The sequence below is a fragment of the Rhinopithecus bieti genome, unplaced genomic scaffold (assembly GCF_001698545.2).
Source record: "Rhinopithecus bieti isolate Rb0 unplaced genomic scaffold, ASM169854v2 scaffold_1014, whole genome shotgun sequence".
NCBI classification, from domain to species: Eukaryota; Metazoa; Chordata; class Mammalia; order Primates; family Cercopithecidae; genus Rhinopithecus; species Rhinopithecus bieti.
In genome coordinates this window covers 4,893,539-4,908,199 of record NW_016803499.1, presented here as the reverse complement: position 1 = coordinate 4,908,199, position 14,661 = coordinate 4,893,539, and the positions used below count along the sequence as shown (strand labels likewise).

Below are 14,661 nucleotides of genomic sequence, written 5' to 3'. Positions count from 1 at the left end.
GGCTGGATCTCCGCTCACTGCAAGCTCCGCCTCCCGGGTTTACGCCATTCTCCTGCCTCAGCCTCCCGAGTAGCTGGGACTACAGGCGCCCACCACCTCGCCCGGCTAGTTTTTTGTATTTTTTAGTAGAGACGGGGTTTCACCGGGTTAGCCAGGATGGTCTCGATCTCCTGACCTTGTGATCCGCCCGTCTCGGCCTCCCAAAGTGCTGGGATTACAGGCTTGAGCCACCGCGCCCGGCCTGTCCTTGTTCTTAAAGGATGCATTTGCTGATTCTAACTCCCAGCTGCCGGTGACTCCCTCCTCGGATTTTTTCCAGCCACCGTCTCCTGGCTCCAGGCTTCGCCACTACGAAGCAGGAGTTGCTGATCAGATGAGGAAACAATGAATATGGGGCCCCAGATGTGGAGAACAACGAACAATTGTTCTGAGGGCACGATGACCTCCACAAGCACAACGACCTCCTTCCGCAGTGGCTCCCACAGTTCTACCTCATCCCCAATGTAGCCCCCTCCAGCACAACCCTATAAAACCTCCCTCCAGCCCCTGCCTCTCTGTAGACAGTCCCTTCTCTCCTGTGCTGCCTGTTGCAATCTTGCAAAATATCTTCACACTTTCTCTAATAAATCTGCCTGTCTTCACCTACAACTGTCTTGGTAAATTCCTGTCTTGGTAAATTCCTGTCTTGGTAAATTGCCTGCACCATCGGTCCCAGCTAGTCGATCGATACCCCTGACACTGCTGAGGTAGAATAGGGTCTGGGGGCAGGGAACCTAAGCACTTCCTAGAACTAAATCAAAGGAAAAACCCCAGCGTTCTAAGACCAAGTAAATAACTTTGTAACTAATTCAGACAGGAAACACCTCTTTATTTGCATAGTGTGTAGCCAAGTAAATAACCTTGTAACTTCGCTTCAGCCTCTTTATTGACATGGGGCCCACACCAAGTAACCAATGGGAAGCCTCTAGAGGATATTTAAACCCCAGAACATTGCATAACCGGGCCCCTGAGCGGCTTGCTGGGGCCGCTCCCGCCCTGTGGAGTGGGCTTTTATTTTCATTCAGTCTCTGCTTTGGTTACTTCATTCTTTATTTGCTTTGTTTGTGCTTTTTGTCCAATCCTTTGTTCAAAATGTCAAGAACCTGGACACCCTCCACCAGTAACACTCCCATGATCTGGACCCAAGGCTACACACAGCGAAGGTGCTTAACACACATCCCAGGAGCGGTCCAGCACCCGACTTACCGACTCCTCGACCACGGGGTGAACCAGCGTAGCTCGCGGTAGTTGCCTTCGTTGGCCAAGGCCATCTTGGGTCTGATGAGCAGGATCTTCCTGCAGGCAGGGGAACAAAGCCGTGCACACCGGGCTCCTGAGACGAACGTGCCACTGGCGGTGGCCACTGCCACCGGGGGACAAGGTGATGCCATGTAGAGTTGGCTCAAGAATGGGGCCCTGAGCAAATCTCTCTCCTTCTCTGGGCTTCCACTTTCTGTCTATGACTCAGGTCTCCACGGCTGCATCCATTCCTGACCCTCACAGTGAAGCAGCTAAGCCCCAGCAGGTGTGCACCTCACCAGCAGCTAGTGACCGGGTGCTCCAGGGAACTCGCTCAGCAGGACTGGCTTCCAGGCCACAAGGACCTGTGTCCCCACACCCCCACCCTCTGCGTCTCTTCTCTTTCTGATATCTGATGATGCCTGTCTTGGTGGTGGCTGAGACTCAGAGAAGCAAAGGCACCTGGGTCACCTGCCTGGTGCATCGGCCCTGACTAACCCGGGCACTTACAGAAGCAGCCTCCCAGCAATGGGTCCCCAGGGCAGCACCCTTGGCTGAGAGCCAGGGAGAGGCCCCTGTCACCCTCCCGGGGGCGGGGGCCTACCTGTTGAGGAATATCACTCTGCAGTTGTAGCGGACGTTTCGGTGCATTACAGGCCTGCAGGAGAGAGGGAAGGTACACGCATGTCTGCCCAGTTATGAAAACACAGAGCACACAGAGGCAGCGGCTGCAGCTCTGGAATCATGCATTTTACTTTAATATGAAGCTCCGTCCGATCCCTTCAGAGAACTGCAAGGCTCTTCTGTTGGCACCCTCAAATCAAAGCTAAAATGAGCCGAGATGGTTCTGCCACCAGGCAGCACTGACTCTAGGCCTAGAGGAGCTTCTTCTCAATGAACGGCAACTTCTTTCCACCACAGGGTTCTTCCCTCTCCTCCTGGAATGTTCCAGCCTCTGCTGCCTCCTCCCCTTCCCCCTCCAAATTGCCTTGTGCTAACCTGAGGGATCCACTTTCCAGCACTTGTCCGCCCTGAGCTCATTTCCACCCACCACCTGGGACATGTGGAACCCCTCCATTCGCCACTCGGGGCCGGCCCTTTCTCAGGACTGGGCCTTGGCTTCACGCTCCCATCACCTCGCTGACACCCTGTCATCTCCCACTGCAGATGAGGGGATCACAGCAGGAGAGGGCGACCTGGCTGGGGACACTCGCATGGGAACCAGAGTGACCCGACAAGAGGCTCTGGCCAGAGCAGGGCAGCACAAGGGAAAGATGATCCGGACAGGGGCGCTGAGAGGACGCAGTGTCGGAGAGAAGCACAGGCGCCTGCCAGGGGTGTGATCCGACCGCAAAAGTGTTTCGGGGGAAGAAAAACCAAACGTGGATGGTGTGGAGTTCCGATTCCAGCCTTGCCACTGGCTAAGCAACCGGTGTGAACCCAAAAGTATCTGAAACAGGTCCCAGTCCATTTAGAACATTTATTTTGTGAAGGTGAAGGACGCACACCTGACACAGCCCGAGGAGGTCCTAACTACACGTGCCTGCGGTGGTCGGGGCACAGCCTGCTTGTCCACATTTCAGGGAGACAGAAGATGTCACTCAATACATGTGGGATGGGCACTGCTCGAACTGGAAAGGCAGGACCAACTCGAGGGGGCCACGGATGGGCTTCCAAGCCATAGGTGGATTTAAATGGTTCTGATCAGCAATTGGTTGAGTTATTATCAATAGGAAGGAACGTCTGGGTTATGATGGTGGGTTGTGAAGACCAAAGTTTTATGATGTAGATGAAACCTCCGAGTAGTGGGCTTCAGAGAGAACAGACTGTAAATGTTTCCTATGAGAATTAAAGTCTGTGTTGATGTTCATGCTGGTAGGCTCTTCCAAAACGGAGGAGGGGAAATGAGGCCTGTCTGATCCCCCATCACCCCCGACTCCCCGTCATTCATGGCCTGAACCAGGCTTTCAGGTTAACCCTGGAGGGCCCCTCTGAGAGAAGCAGTTCATTCAGAGGGTTGGGAGGGCCTTAGGATTTTATTTCTGGTTGACACCAGCCTCGACTCTTCCTCCCAAAAATGGGGATGAAAGGGTAAGATGCATGCAGGGGCACCACTGCCTGTCCCTGTCCTGGCTGCGGCCCCCGTCCTGGCTGCAGCCACCATGAGCGACTCACTCCATCATGGCTTCTGTTCCTCTCCGACGTGTTCTGGACCCAGGACCCCACCAGATCTCACGTCCAACTGTAATCCCCAGCATTAGAGAGGGGGCCTGGTGTGGGCGGAGTTCTCATGAATGGGTTGGCACCATCCCCTCCGTGTTGTTCTGACAGTGAGTGAGTGGGTTCTCGTGAGATCTGGTCGTTTTAAGAGTGTGTAGCAACTGGGTGCAGTGGCTCACGCCTGTAATCCCAGCACTTTGGGAGGCTGAGACAGGCAGATTACAAGGTCAGGAGTTCAAGACCAGCTTGACCAATCTGATGAAACCCCGTCTCTACTAAAAATACAAAAATTAGCCTGGTGTGGTGGCGTGCACCTGTAGTCCCAGCTACTTGGGAGGCTGAGGCAGGAGGATCACTTGAACCCGGGAGGCACAGGTTGCAGTGAGCTGAGATTGCACCACTGCACTCCAGTCTGCGCGACAGAGTGAGACTCTGTCTCAAAAAGAAATAAATAAATAAAAATAAAAAAGCGTGTAGCACCCCGCCTCTCTCTCTCTTGCTCTTGTTCTTGCCATGGAAGATGCCTGACGAACACAAACTTCTTCTCACTTAGACAAAGTGTGCCCAGAGTGTGAGAGAAATAGATGTTTTAAATAAAATACAAGCCCTCCGTGAATATCTGATCTCTAAGTGGAGTAAGTCACCAGGACAAACTCAGAAACAAATAAAGCAGACCAGGGCGGCGCTTTCACCACGTGAACATAAAACACCGGACACAGAAAACAAAGTTACACACCAAACGACGCACCAGGAGAAGGATTTTTACCTTACGTGCGAACGGACTGACATGTTTCACGTGTCAAGGACTCAAAATAAATGAGACACAAGCAGTTGCAGGCAAAAAACCAGGTAACTCTCGAAGAGTGTTACAAACAACCAACAAACAAACAAAAAAAGTTCAGCTCCGTAAGTGAGCAAAGCAAATAAATAAGAGTCATATTTAAAAAAGTATTCACCACTCTGTTTCTTTATTTTGTTTATAAAGGCGAACCCCTTGTAGTGCAGAACTAAGGATGGTGCACCTGCAACCATGGAGGGCGGGAACCCAGATCAGCACCCTCTTCCTGGAGGACCATTTGAAGAAACAGTGCAAGGTGGAGGTTATCAATGACATTATGATAAAACTCTTGTTTTGTTCATGGGAGCCTCCAATCCAGAAAAACGCTAGATTTCAAAAGAAAAAAATACCTTCAAATATGATGGTTACAATTTTAAGTGTAAAAGTAGAAAATGTAAAGAGGATTATAAATTCAAAGTCAGCAGAGGAAAAGTCTGAGCAAAAATGAACCAACAAAAGACAAAACCCAAAAAGAACCAGCCTGGGCAATAGAGCGAGACCCTGCCTCTACAAAAAATTAAAGAAAAAAAAAAAAACAAAAAAAACACTAGCCAGGTGTGCTAGCGTGCAACTGTAGTCCCAGGTACTCAGGAGGCTGAGGTGGACGGATCACTTGAGCCCAGGAGGTCAAGGCTGCAGTGAGCCAGGATTGCACCACGGCACTCCAGCCTGGACAACAGAGTGAGAATCTGTCTCAAACAAACAAACAAAAACAAAAAAAAGAAAACCTAATGAGTAGAAAACTTGGTGAAGTGACAAGAGTAAGTCCATGTGGTCGGCTGACTCTCAACCCTTCAAACATGTCCCCATCCTAACTGCTGGAGCCTGCGACTGTGTTTTGTTACCTGAGACGTTGCAGGGGTGATGAGGTGACAGGCCTTGAGATGGGAGATGATTCTGGACAATCTGGGCCAGCTAGCATAATGGCAAGGGTCCCCATAAGAAGGAGAGTCAGAGGAGGAGCTGTGACAACAGAAGTGGGGGTCGGGGTGACGTCACAGCTGGAAGGGGCCACAGGCCAGGGAAGCTAGAGAAGGCAGGAACACAGATCCTCCTGGAGAGTCTCCGGAAGGAACCAGGCTTGCTGCTGACCCACTGACCCCTTGACTTCTGACCTTCAGAACCATTAGATAAAAGACTGGTGTTGCTTGTGTGTTTTGTGTCCATGGTAATTCACCACAGCAGCAAAAGGCAACTAAGAGAGTCCACAGGACCAATTAGCATCATCCATATGAACAGAGCCTAAAATTCCCATCCATGTGCTGCTTAGAAGAGGCCCCACTCCATAAATGTCATGGTGAGGGTTGGATGCGAGTGGCGGGAGAGTATGTGCCAGACAGATGCCAAGAAAGAAGCGAGCTGGCCGGGCGCGGTGGCTCAAGCCTGTAATCCCAGCACTTTGGGAGGCCGAGATGGGCGGATCACTAGGTCAGGAGATCGAGACCATCCTGGCTAACACGGTGAAACCCTGTCTCTACTAAAAAAAAAAAAAATACAAAAAACTAGCCGGGCGAGGTGGCGGGCGCCTATAGTCCCAGCTACTCGGGAGGCTGAGGCAGGAGAATGGCGTAAACCCAGGAGGCGGAGCTTGCAGTGAGTGGAGATCACGCCACTGCACTCCAGCCTGGGCGACAGAGCGAGACTCCGTCTCAAAAAAAAAAAAGAAGCGAGCTAAGGTGCCACCTCCATGCCAGATGAGGCGGTGCTGAAGGAGATGTAAAGGACTCAATGCAAGGCCCGGTGATGGGGGACAGCAATGCAGAGCGCGGGCAGACACCAACAGAGCATGTGCAGAGGCCTCCACAGGGGAACAACTATGCAGTGTTGCGGGCACAGACAGCAGCACAGTGAGTGCAGAGGCCTCCATAGGGGACCAGCGCTGTACAGAGTGCGGGCACAGGAACACCAGCCACAGCGCACACAGAGGCCTCCGCACAGGGGACAAGCTATGCAGACTGCCGGCACCGACACCAGCACAATGTGTGCAGAGGCCTCCATAGAGGGACCAGCTGTGCAGAGTACGGCACAGACACCAGCACAGGACACACACAGGCCTTCCCAGTAGCGGACCAGCTGTGCAAGCACTCAGGCCACAAGACACCAGCAAAGCAGCGCTGCAGAGGCCTCCATAGGAGACCGTTATGCAGGCGCACTAGTAAGACACCCAGCACCAGGCGCACACACGGAGGCCACCCACATGGGGACAGTTATGCAGACACAGCACAGACACACCAGCACAGCATCCATCCATAGGACTGGCTACGCAGGGGCACAGCACAGACACCAGCACAGTGCATTGGCAGAAGGCCTCCACAGGTGTGACCAGCTGATTGCTGGAGTGCAGCACAGACACCAGCGCAGCTCTACTCCATAGGCAACCAGTTCTGCAAAGGCAGGGCTCACCACACTAGACAAGCATGTGCAGACGGGCCTCCATAGGGACCGGCGACCGGCTATGCAGGGCACAGCACAGACACCAGCATGGAGACTGCAGAGGCCTCCATAGGGACCGGCTATGCAGGGCACAGCACAGACACCAGCATGGAGACTGCAGAGGCCTCCATAGGGACCGGCTATGCAGGGCACAGCACAGACACTAGCACAGCGCATGCAGAGGCCTTCCTTGTGGAGCTACACATATACAGCCTAGGCCATGGGAACCACGTGGCGACATGTGGACATGAAATGAGCCCCAGGACTCCCCATGATGTGAGTCAAGCTCTCTGCAGGCAATGGGGTGAACGCTGCATTCCCCTTTGTGTGGAGTCTGCTGATGTGTGCACAGGACTTTCTGGAAGAACTGACACATCCTGCTTCCAGGAGCTACCTCCTTGCAGGGGAAATGAGGTGGCTTACGGGGCTGAGATAGGAACAAAACCCACTTTTCAAGCATAAGGCCTTTGGTATCCCTGGACCTGTGGACGTTCCACACCCTGGATGGAGGCCGGTTGGGTGGGTCATGCCCTTGAGCTTGCCTTTGTCCCGGGCTTGCCCTTCCACACTCACACTGGCACTTACATCCCCACGTCGCAGATGATGTCCTGGGTGACGGGAGACTCCAGAAGGACCGCTAGGACTTGAAACGAGTGCAAGAGGGTGTCCGACTCGTAATAATGGTCCCAGCATCCGTAGCCGCTGCAGAGAGAGTGAGAAGGTGAGCTCCAGAAACAACTCAGGTGAGCGGGGAGGGGCGGGGCCTGTGGGCCCGTCCAGTCTGAACGTGTCTGGGGGCCGGGGCTCCGCTGTTTTCTCAAAGCCTTCCAGGTGATTCCAGTGAGCAGCCAGCGTAAGCCCCACTGCCCCAGCACGATGTGCTTTACTGAACGTGATAGAGCATGGCCCCTGCTTCTCTCTCTGAGTTTTAAGTTACTACAAAAAAAAACCTCTCATATCAGGAAGTGGCTGTCCGTGGGTTTCCTTTTAACCATTAATGTGGCCCAAATGATACTGATCGACAAGAGAGGAACCCCAAAGAAACAAAGCTGGACCCACAGAAATCCATTCTTTGGCAAAGATCACTAATGACCATTCAGAAAAGCCACCCACAAAGCTACCCCGAGTTTCTTGCTATAGATGCTTGTAGTCGGCTGAATGGAGGACCCCAAACAGGTCTGTCCACATCCCAACCTCAGAAACCGGCAAATGTGACCTTATTTTAGAAAAAGAGTCGCTGATGTCATGAAATTAAGTATCCCAAGATGACATCACCATGGCTTTTGCAGGTGGGCCTAAATCCAATGACAAGTGTCCTTGTAAGAGAAAGGAAACGAGAGACAGGGAGAACAGGAGGAGGTCACGTGAGGACGGAGGCAGAGATGGGAGCACGGAGGCCACAAGCCAAGGAGCACCTGGAACCACCAGGAGCTGGGAAAGGCAGCAGGGACCCTCCTCAAGAGCCTTCAGAGGGAGGCAGGCCTTGCTGCCATCCTGATTTTGGACTTCCGGCTTCCTGAACCGTGAGAGAATACATTTCTGTGGCTTTAAGCCTCTAGTTTGCTCCTGTTTCGGCAGCTGCAGGAATTAATTCAATAATCCGTGGTGTCATTAAATGTGAAGGCTGGGCTGCTTACTACTGGGGTTCCCATAATACAATATAGAGCATTTGTAGAACACTTATAACTCTTCAAGAAATTCTCCTTTCTACTACGCACCAGCCTGGAAGGCACACTTCAAATGCCCAGCAAACCTCACACACGCTCGCATAAACCCCAAAACCGGCAACTGTGATTTTCAGTATCTGGGAAAGCACTGCTCTCTGCCCTGGCTCTGCTAAGAGGAAAAGCCCAGTTCTCAGATAGAAAAGGTATCCAGGAGATGCCCCAGTAGGGAACGGAGTCCTGAGATGTCCGTTCTCCTCCAACGGATCCCTGTTTCGTGGGTTTTCATGCCCTGTTGGCATCTTGGCCCACATGTGAAACCAAATAACACTGTAACACCACACGTCCCTCTGCATGGCGTCCAGCAACCAGAGGCCTCTCACCCCTTCGACGGGTCAGCAGCTGGAGGAGCAGGGCTGGTCAATCCGTGCCCGGGACTATTTGGGTGGCAGCCATGCCTTTCCAAAGCCTCCAGCACCGACTCAAAGGAAACAGCTGACCTTTCTAGGTGAGAGGGTCTCTGGTCCACGAGTCAGCCTGCTCTAGAGCCACTAGGCCCTCACTGTGTATCAGGTGCTGGACCCCTAACCAGTAAGAACAAGAGGCGGTGTGCTCAGTGAAGTGACGTCCCTCCTCTCCTGCCTCGGTTTCCTCTTTGTAAACTGTTGGAATATTTCATAGGAGCCTGCTCAGCAGGTTGTGAGCTATGTAGAGCCCTGCTCAGCTGGGCTCCTGTCCCTGCGGGATGCAAATATTCCATCCCAGGGGCCTTCAGTTAGACATCCTCCCATTTTCAAAATGAAACAGGTCCATATTTGGAGGAGAGAGGTGAATGTAACTTTTATAGAAGAGAGAGACTAGGACGAAGAAAGAAAAGACTTAAACTCTAAGCATCTGGGCCACATCAGGCCAGGGGGACTGGGCTGTCACTACTGCAGCTCTTCCAGGGCAAGCAGCAGACAGGACATGAGGATCAGGCTCCTGGACCAGCCCAGGAGACGTCAGGCTCACGAGATGATCAGGCCTTGAGTATGGCCCAGGAGAGGATCCGGCCACGGGCCCAGGAGAGGATTGAAGCTTTGTGACCTCAGACAACCCAGAATCCTAGATCCCTTGGCACTTAGGTGAAGAATTTCTTAAAGAATCAATCAAATGAAGACAAATTAAAGAACAAAGTAAACATTCTTGGATATTATGGGAGAAACAGCCCTATTTGAAGGTGGGATTCTAAGGAGAGAAATCAACCTAATAAAGGAACTTGGAAGCACTTAGAGAAAGACGCCTCTGGACTCACACAAAACCTAAGAGAAGATAGTTCCTGCTTACTCTAAGTCCAGAAGCAAGAACACACACTAAGGCAGGAGACAAAGACTGAAGAGGGACTTCCAGATTCCACAACGGGTCAGGGGCCTAAAGACCAACGGGAAACTAGCTGAGCACAGTTGGCAGCAGACATCCAAAATGAGAACGGACTATCGCTTACAAGAGACCTACAATGTGGCTACTCATTTTTGTTTTTGTTTTTTTTTTAAAGAAGGGACAAGAAGGGAAATAAGCAATGCGTTTTCCTGATTTTTACAAAAAGGCATATAAGAAATGATGATTTATGCTTGTTCTGAGATCATGGAATGAAAACTGAAGGTATCTTGGTCCTCAGCTGTTACAACAAAACACCTTGGACTGGGTCATTTATAAGCAACAGAAATGTATTGCTCACAGCTCTGGAGGCTGGGAGGCCCATGATCAAGGTGCTGGCAGATTTGGTACCTGGTGAGGGCTGGTTCTCTCCTTCTCTGTGTCCTCACGTGGTAGAAGGGGCCAACGAGCTCCTTTGGGCCTCTCTTGTAAGGGCACTAATCCCATTCATGAAGGTTCCACCCTCATGACCTAATCACCTGCCAAAGGCTTCATCTCTTAATACCATCACCTGGGGGTTAGGTTTTAACATATGAATTTTGGGGGGATGCAAACATGCAGACCACAGCAAAAGGGCAGTGGTAACACAGAAGCAGCCCAACTTTGAAATTGGCCTTAATCCCGTAAAAGTCAGTTCCTTTAATTACTCAACATGGGAATCTAGACTTATTCAGCCTCCCTGGGCCTGCTCTTGCTCAGGTGTTCAATAGCATTAACCAGGTCCAACAGCAGGTGTGGCGTGTCCACAGCTCCCAGGACTGTCCCTGCTCCTTCCTTGCCTTCTCAGCTGGGGAGAGCTGATGCGGCATCGCTAGCTGACCACCCCAGGGTGTCTGTGTCTGTTCTCACCATATTTCCAGCTCTGGGCCAAGCCTGTATCTTGCTCCTCTGTTTTTGGCAATTTCAATACCTATAAGTACAGACAGAAAAAGAAAATGGGGCAATTTCAGCACCTATACATTCAGAGACAGATGAAATAACCTGCTGCAGTAGGTAGGATAAAAACAAAATACAAATAACAAACAAAAATGCTCTGTGCCTTCCCAGACCGGATGCAGTCAGGCTTCCTGTTCACAGCCTGGCAGCAGAGGGCAGCATACACCTGTATACACCTGCACCTGCCTATACTTGCATATGTCTGCTTATACCTGCAGAAAATGAGAAACAGGGAGGGTTTGCAGGCCTGACCCTTAGCACCACGGAGGAGGCGGAGGAAGAGGAAGAAGTCACACCCTGGTAGTTTATCAACAAGGAAATGCCCAACACCACCTAGAGGAAAAAGGACTTGAAGGATTACGATCCAGGAGTGGTGCCACTGTCAGGCACCATCGGCTTACTGGTCTTGGGCAGCAGCTTCCAACAAGCATCTAGGGAGGAGAGGCTGGCAGAGCGTAGACTTAGCTCTAGTCACCCAGCCTTCTTCAGTCCAACTGGATTTGCTCTGAGCAAATGAGGCGAAAGCAGGTTGCTATTAAAAAACAACAACAACAACACTGGCTGCGGTGGCTCATGCCTGGAATCCCAGCACTTTGGGAGGCCAAGGCAGGTGGATCACTTGATGACAGAAGTTCAAGACCGGCCTGGCCAACATGGTGAAACCTCGTCTCTACTAAAAATACAGAAATTGGCCATGCATGGTGGCAGACGCCCGCAATCCCAGCTACTCAGGAGGCTAAGGCAGGAGAATTGCTTGAGTCCAGGAGGCAGAGACTGCAGTGAGCCAAGATGGCACCACTGCACTTCAGCCTGGGCAACAGAGTGAGAGTCTCTGTCCAAAATAATAATAATAATAATAATAATCCAGGGTACATGCTGATAAGATGCCAGCTCTTGAAACATTCTGTTTCTATTGCTCCTGGCAAAGGCTCTCGCAGTCAGCAGACCAGTGCAAGACAACCTGCAACCTGACTACACCTGCAGGCTTGCCCATTTAGGTGCAGGTGTAAGAGTTTAACTTTTCATCCTCCACGGTGCGTCCAAATGAACGAAAATTAGATGGTGACCTTTCAACAACCACACCCTGTCTTCCAGGCCACCAGGCCCGGCTGATTTTTGTATTTTAGTAGAGGCGGGGTTTCACCGTGTTGGCCAGGCTGGTCTTGAACTCCTGACCTCAGGTGATTCCCCGCCCCCTCCCCGCCCAAAGTGCTGGGATGACAGGCGTCTTTTTCTGCTTCCCTTTCTGGGACGCCTTCTCCCAATGCCCACCCACTAGGACGGCCCACGGGGACCCAGACCGTCAATCTCTGGTCTCTGCACACCATACCCGCCAGGCGGCAGCCATTCCGTCCAACTTAGATATCTCCGAGGATGGGCAGCTCAGACCCAGCCACCGGACCCCAGAGATACCAGAACACGGGTCCATCCCCAGGCCTCCCGCCTAAACCGCCAGACTTTTCTTAACCGTGCCTTGTATATCGCTTGTCCTCACGAACCATAAACACTTCCCGAGGAGGACCTGAGTACGTACCACTGGCGGGGTCATTACCCATTATCTCATCTGATCCCATGCCCAGGGCCGCGAGTTGCCCAGGGCATGGCTGCCACAGTGCCCGCGCCGCCCCAGACTCACTCTTTAAAATCCTTTGCAAATTGCCCTCGAAGTCCAGGGCCCACTGGTTAAGTGCGCAGGTGGCCACGGTCACCTTCCGGCCCATCCTGGCTGCAGTCTCCTGGGCAGGAGACCAGCGGGAGACAGCAACACCCGGGGCCCAGAGAGATACGCGGCTCGGGCGCCGCACCTTCCGGGTTCCCCGGCCCCGCCCCCCCCCCCGCCCATCCGTTGAGGCTCCGGCCAAGGAGAACTGCGGCATCAGGCCCTGCCTACGGATCGCTCCGCCCCGTCCGCGACGCTCACGACCGCGCCTGCGCAGCGAGGTGGCCGCCGAGTTCGTTGCCCCGTGAAGGGCCCCGCCCCCGCCCTCGCGGGCAAACCTGTCCAGTCGCACAGGTGCAGGGGGCTCCCCGCCCAGCTGCAGCTCCCCTCCATTTTATCCCAGACCGCCACCCCACAACCAGCTTAGCCATGTTTTATTTTAATACGGCGTGAAACGTTCCAAATACACCAACACTAGAGAGTACGGTAGGAGCGCTCCCTCGTGCCCGCGGGATAGCAGACCACAGCAATCGTTTCTCTGTGCTGGGAATCCCGCCTCCCTGGGCGGATGGCACTGAATTCCTGGGAACCCTCTCCTGCCCCTTCCACTCCTGTACCACGTGTGTAAGTAGCGCAGGTAGCGCGCTGCTTGCCTTTTCTGAAACTACAGGAACTGCACTTGAATGTGCTTCTGCAACTTGATTTTTTCCCCTTGTAACATGAGATACGTTCTTTTAATTATTTTTCTGCAGTTTGGTATTCCATTGTAGGAATAAAGCAGGTTTTTTCAATAGCGGATGGGCATTGAAGTTGTTAGCAGCGTTGTGCCAACAGACGCACGCACACACGCACTGCTGCAGTTTCCTTTCCCGCGAGGTTTCCTTAGTGTCCTCTTTCCGCCAGTTCCTGCAGCAGCTTTGCGGAGTAGTAGGGTTCGTGCTGTTGGACTTTCCTAAATATTGCCAAGTCTCTTCTCCAGGGCGCTTGCACCGATTCACTATCAGCAGTTTCTCACTTTTTATTTTTTCACATTTCCTCTTTAGTCCACCCAGGGTAGAATCCATTTTTTCCCCCATATAAATAACTGCCTCACCATCCTTGTTCGAAGAGGCCATCCTTCCTTCTGTCATTCATGTTAGTTTAAAAACACACAATTTACAGATTTGGAAAAAGAGGAAGCTTTATTTGTTGTAAAGCGTTGTAGCCTGCAAGGTGGCAGCCATCTGTCTCAGGCCGGGAATCTGTCTTCAGCCAAGGCCAGAGACGGGCACTTCCAAGGAGGAGGGGTTGGGGCAGGAGCTCTATGCTGAAGGGATTGACTAAGCATACGTATTTAACAAGTTAGAGGAGGAGCTATGAACATTCATGAAGATGGTCCTGACACATGCCTTGTTTTTGAGCAAAGCATGTAATAAATGACCCATATTCACTTTGGGGTGGAGACTTAACATTTACCTGTCTTACAGTTAAGGCCTTTATGGAAAAAAGGTCTTTTCAGGACACAAAGGCATGCAGGTGCATCAGCTCTATAAACGGGTCAGCTGGTCGGTGGGGTCAGCTGGTCGGTGGTCTCTTATCAGGAGAAAGTCACTGAAATCAGTCTCTTGTCCAATCACAGCTGTTATGGCTGATGAAACAGGGTCAGTCAGTCAGCACGTGGAGCTGCAATTGTTTTAATATTGCCTATCCCAAGGCCAGTGTTTGGCTAATAGAGACACAGAAAGCCTTGTGGCCGTTAGAACATAGTTTATCCTCTAAGTGTGGGGTGCCTGACTTACCCTTGCCTAGCATGGCTTCAGGTCCTGTTCATAATTTGGTATCATATTGCCACAGAGTCCGCTCTATCAGTCTTACCATCTCTGTTTTAACATGAATGCTGGCTAGTTGTGCTGTCCAAACTCTAAAACAGGGGGCTATTACCAGGCACGTCCGACCTCCCATCCCGTCATGTCTGGGAACTCAGTGTTAAGGTTTTTCTGGTGTCCCCTTGGTCAAGAGAAGGTCCCTTTGGTCAATGGGGGGCTTAGGATTTTATTTTTACCTTATGTACATATACTCGTTTTCACATTTTTAATCACTTTTTCACTTCCTATAAAGTAATGCTTGTTCATGACAATTTGGAAACTCCACAAAAGCACAAGAATGTTATACATACTAACTTATTTAATCCTCACAGTAGTTTTCATGCCTCTGAAATCCACACAATCTGCTCAGAT

General features: G+C 51.7%; 1 protein-coding gene across 1 annotated transcript in view; it reads right to left on the bottom strand.

The window, feature by feature from the left end:
* NADSYN1 (NAD synthetase 1) overlaps positions 1 to 12,688 on the bottom strand; it is a 45,280-nt gene extending 32,592 nt beyond the window's left edge. The window contains exons 1-5 of the mRNA XM_017887247.1: positions 12,422 to 12,688; positions 10,699 to 10,759; positions 7,355 to 7,471; positions 1,883 to 1,936; positions 1,246 to 1,335 (exon numbers count right to left, since the gene is read on the bottom strand). Of these exons, the coding sequence (XP_017742736.1) occupies positions 1,246 to 1,335; positions 1,883 to 1,936; positions 7,355 to 7,471; positions 10,699 to 10,759; positions 12,422 to 12,662 (563 nt within the window). The 5' untranslated portion in view covers positions 12,663 to 12,688. The remainder of the gene's footprint in view (positions 1 to 1,245; positions 1,336 to 1,882; positions 1,937 to 7,354; positions 7,472 to 10,698; positions 10,760 to 12,421) is intronic.
* Positions 12,689 to 14,661: the final 1,973 nt, after the last annotated feature.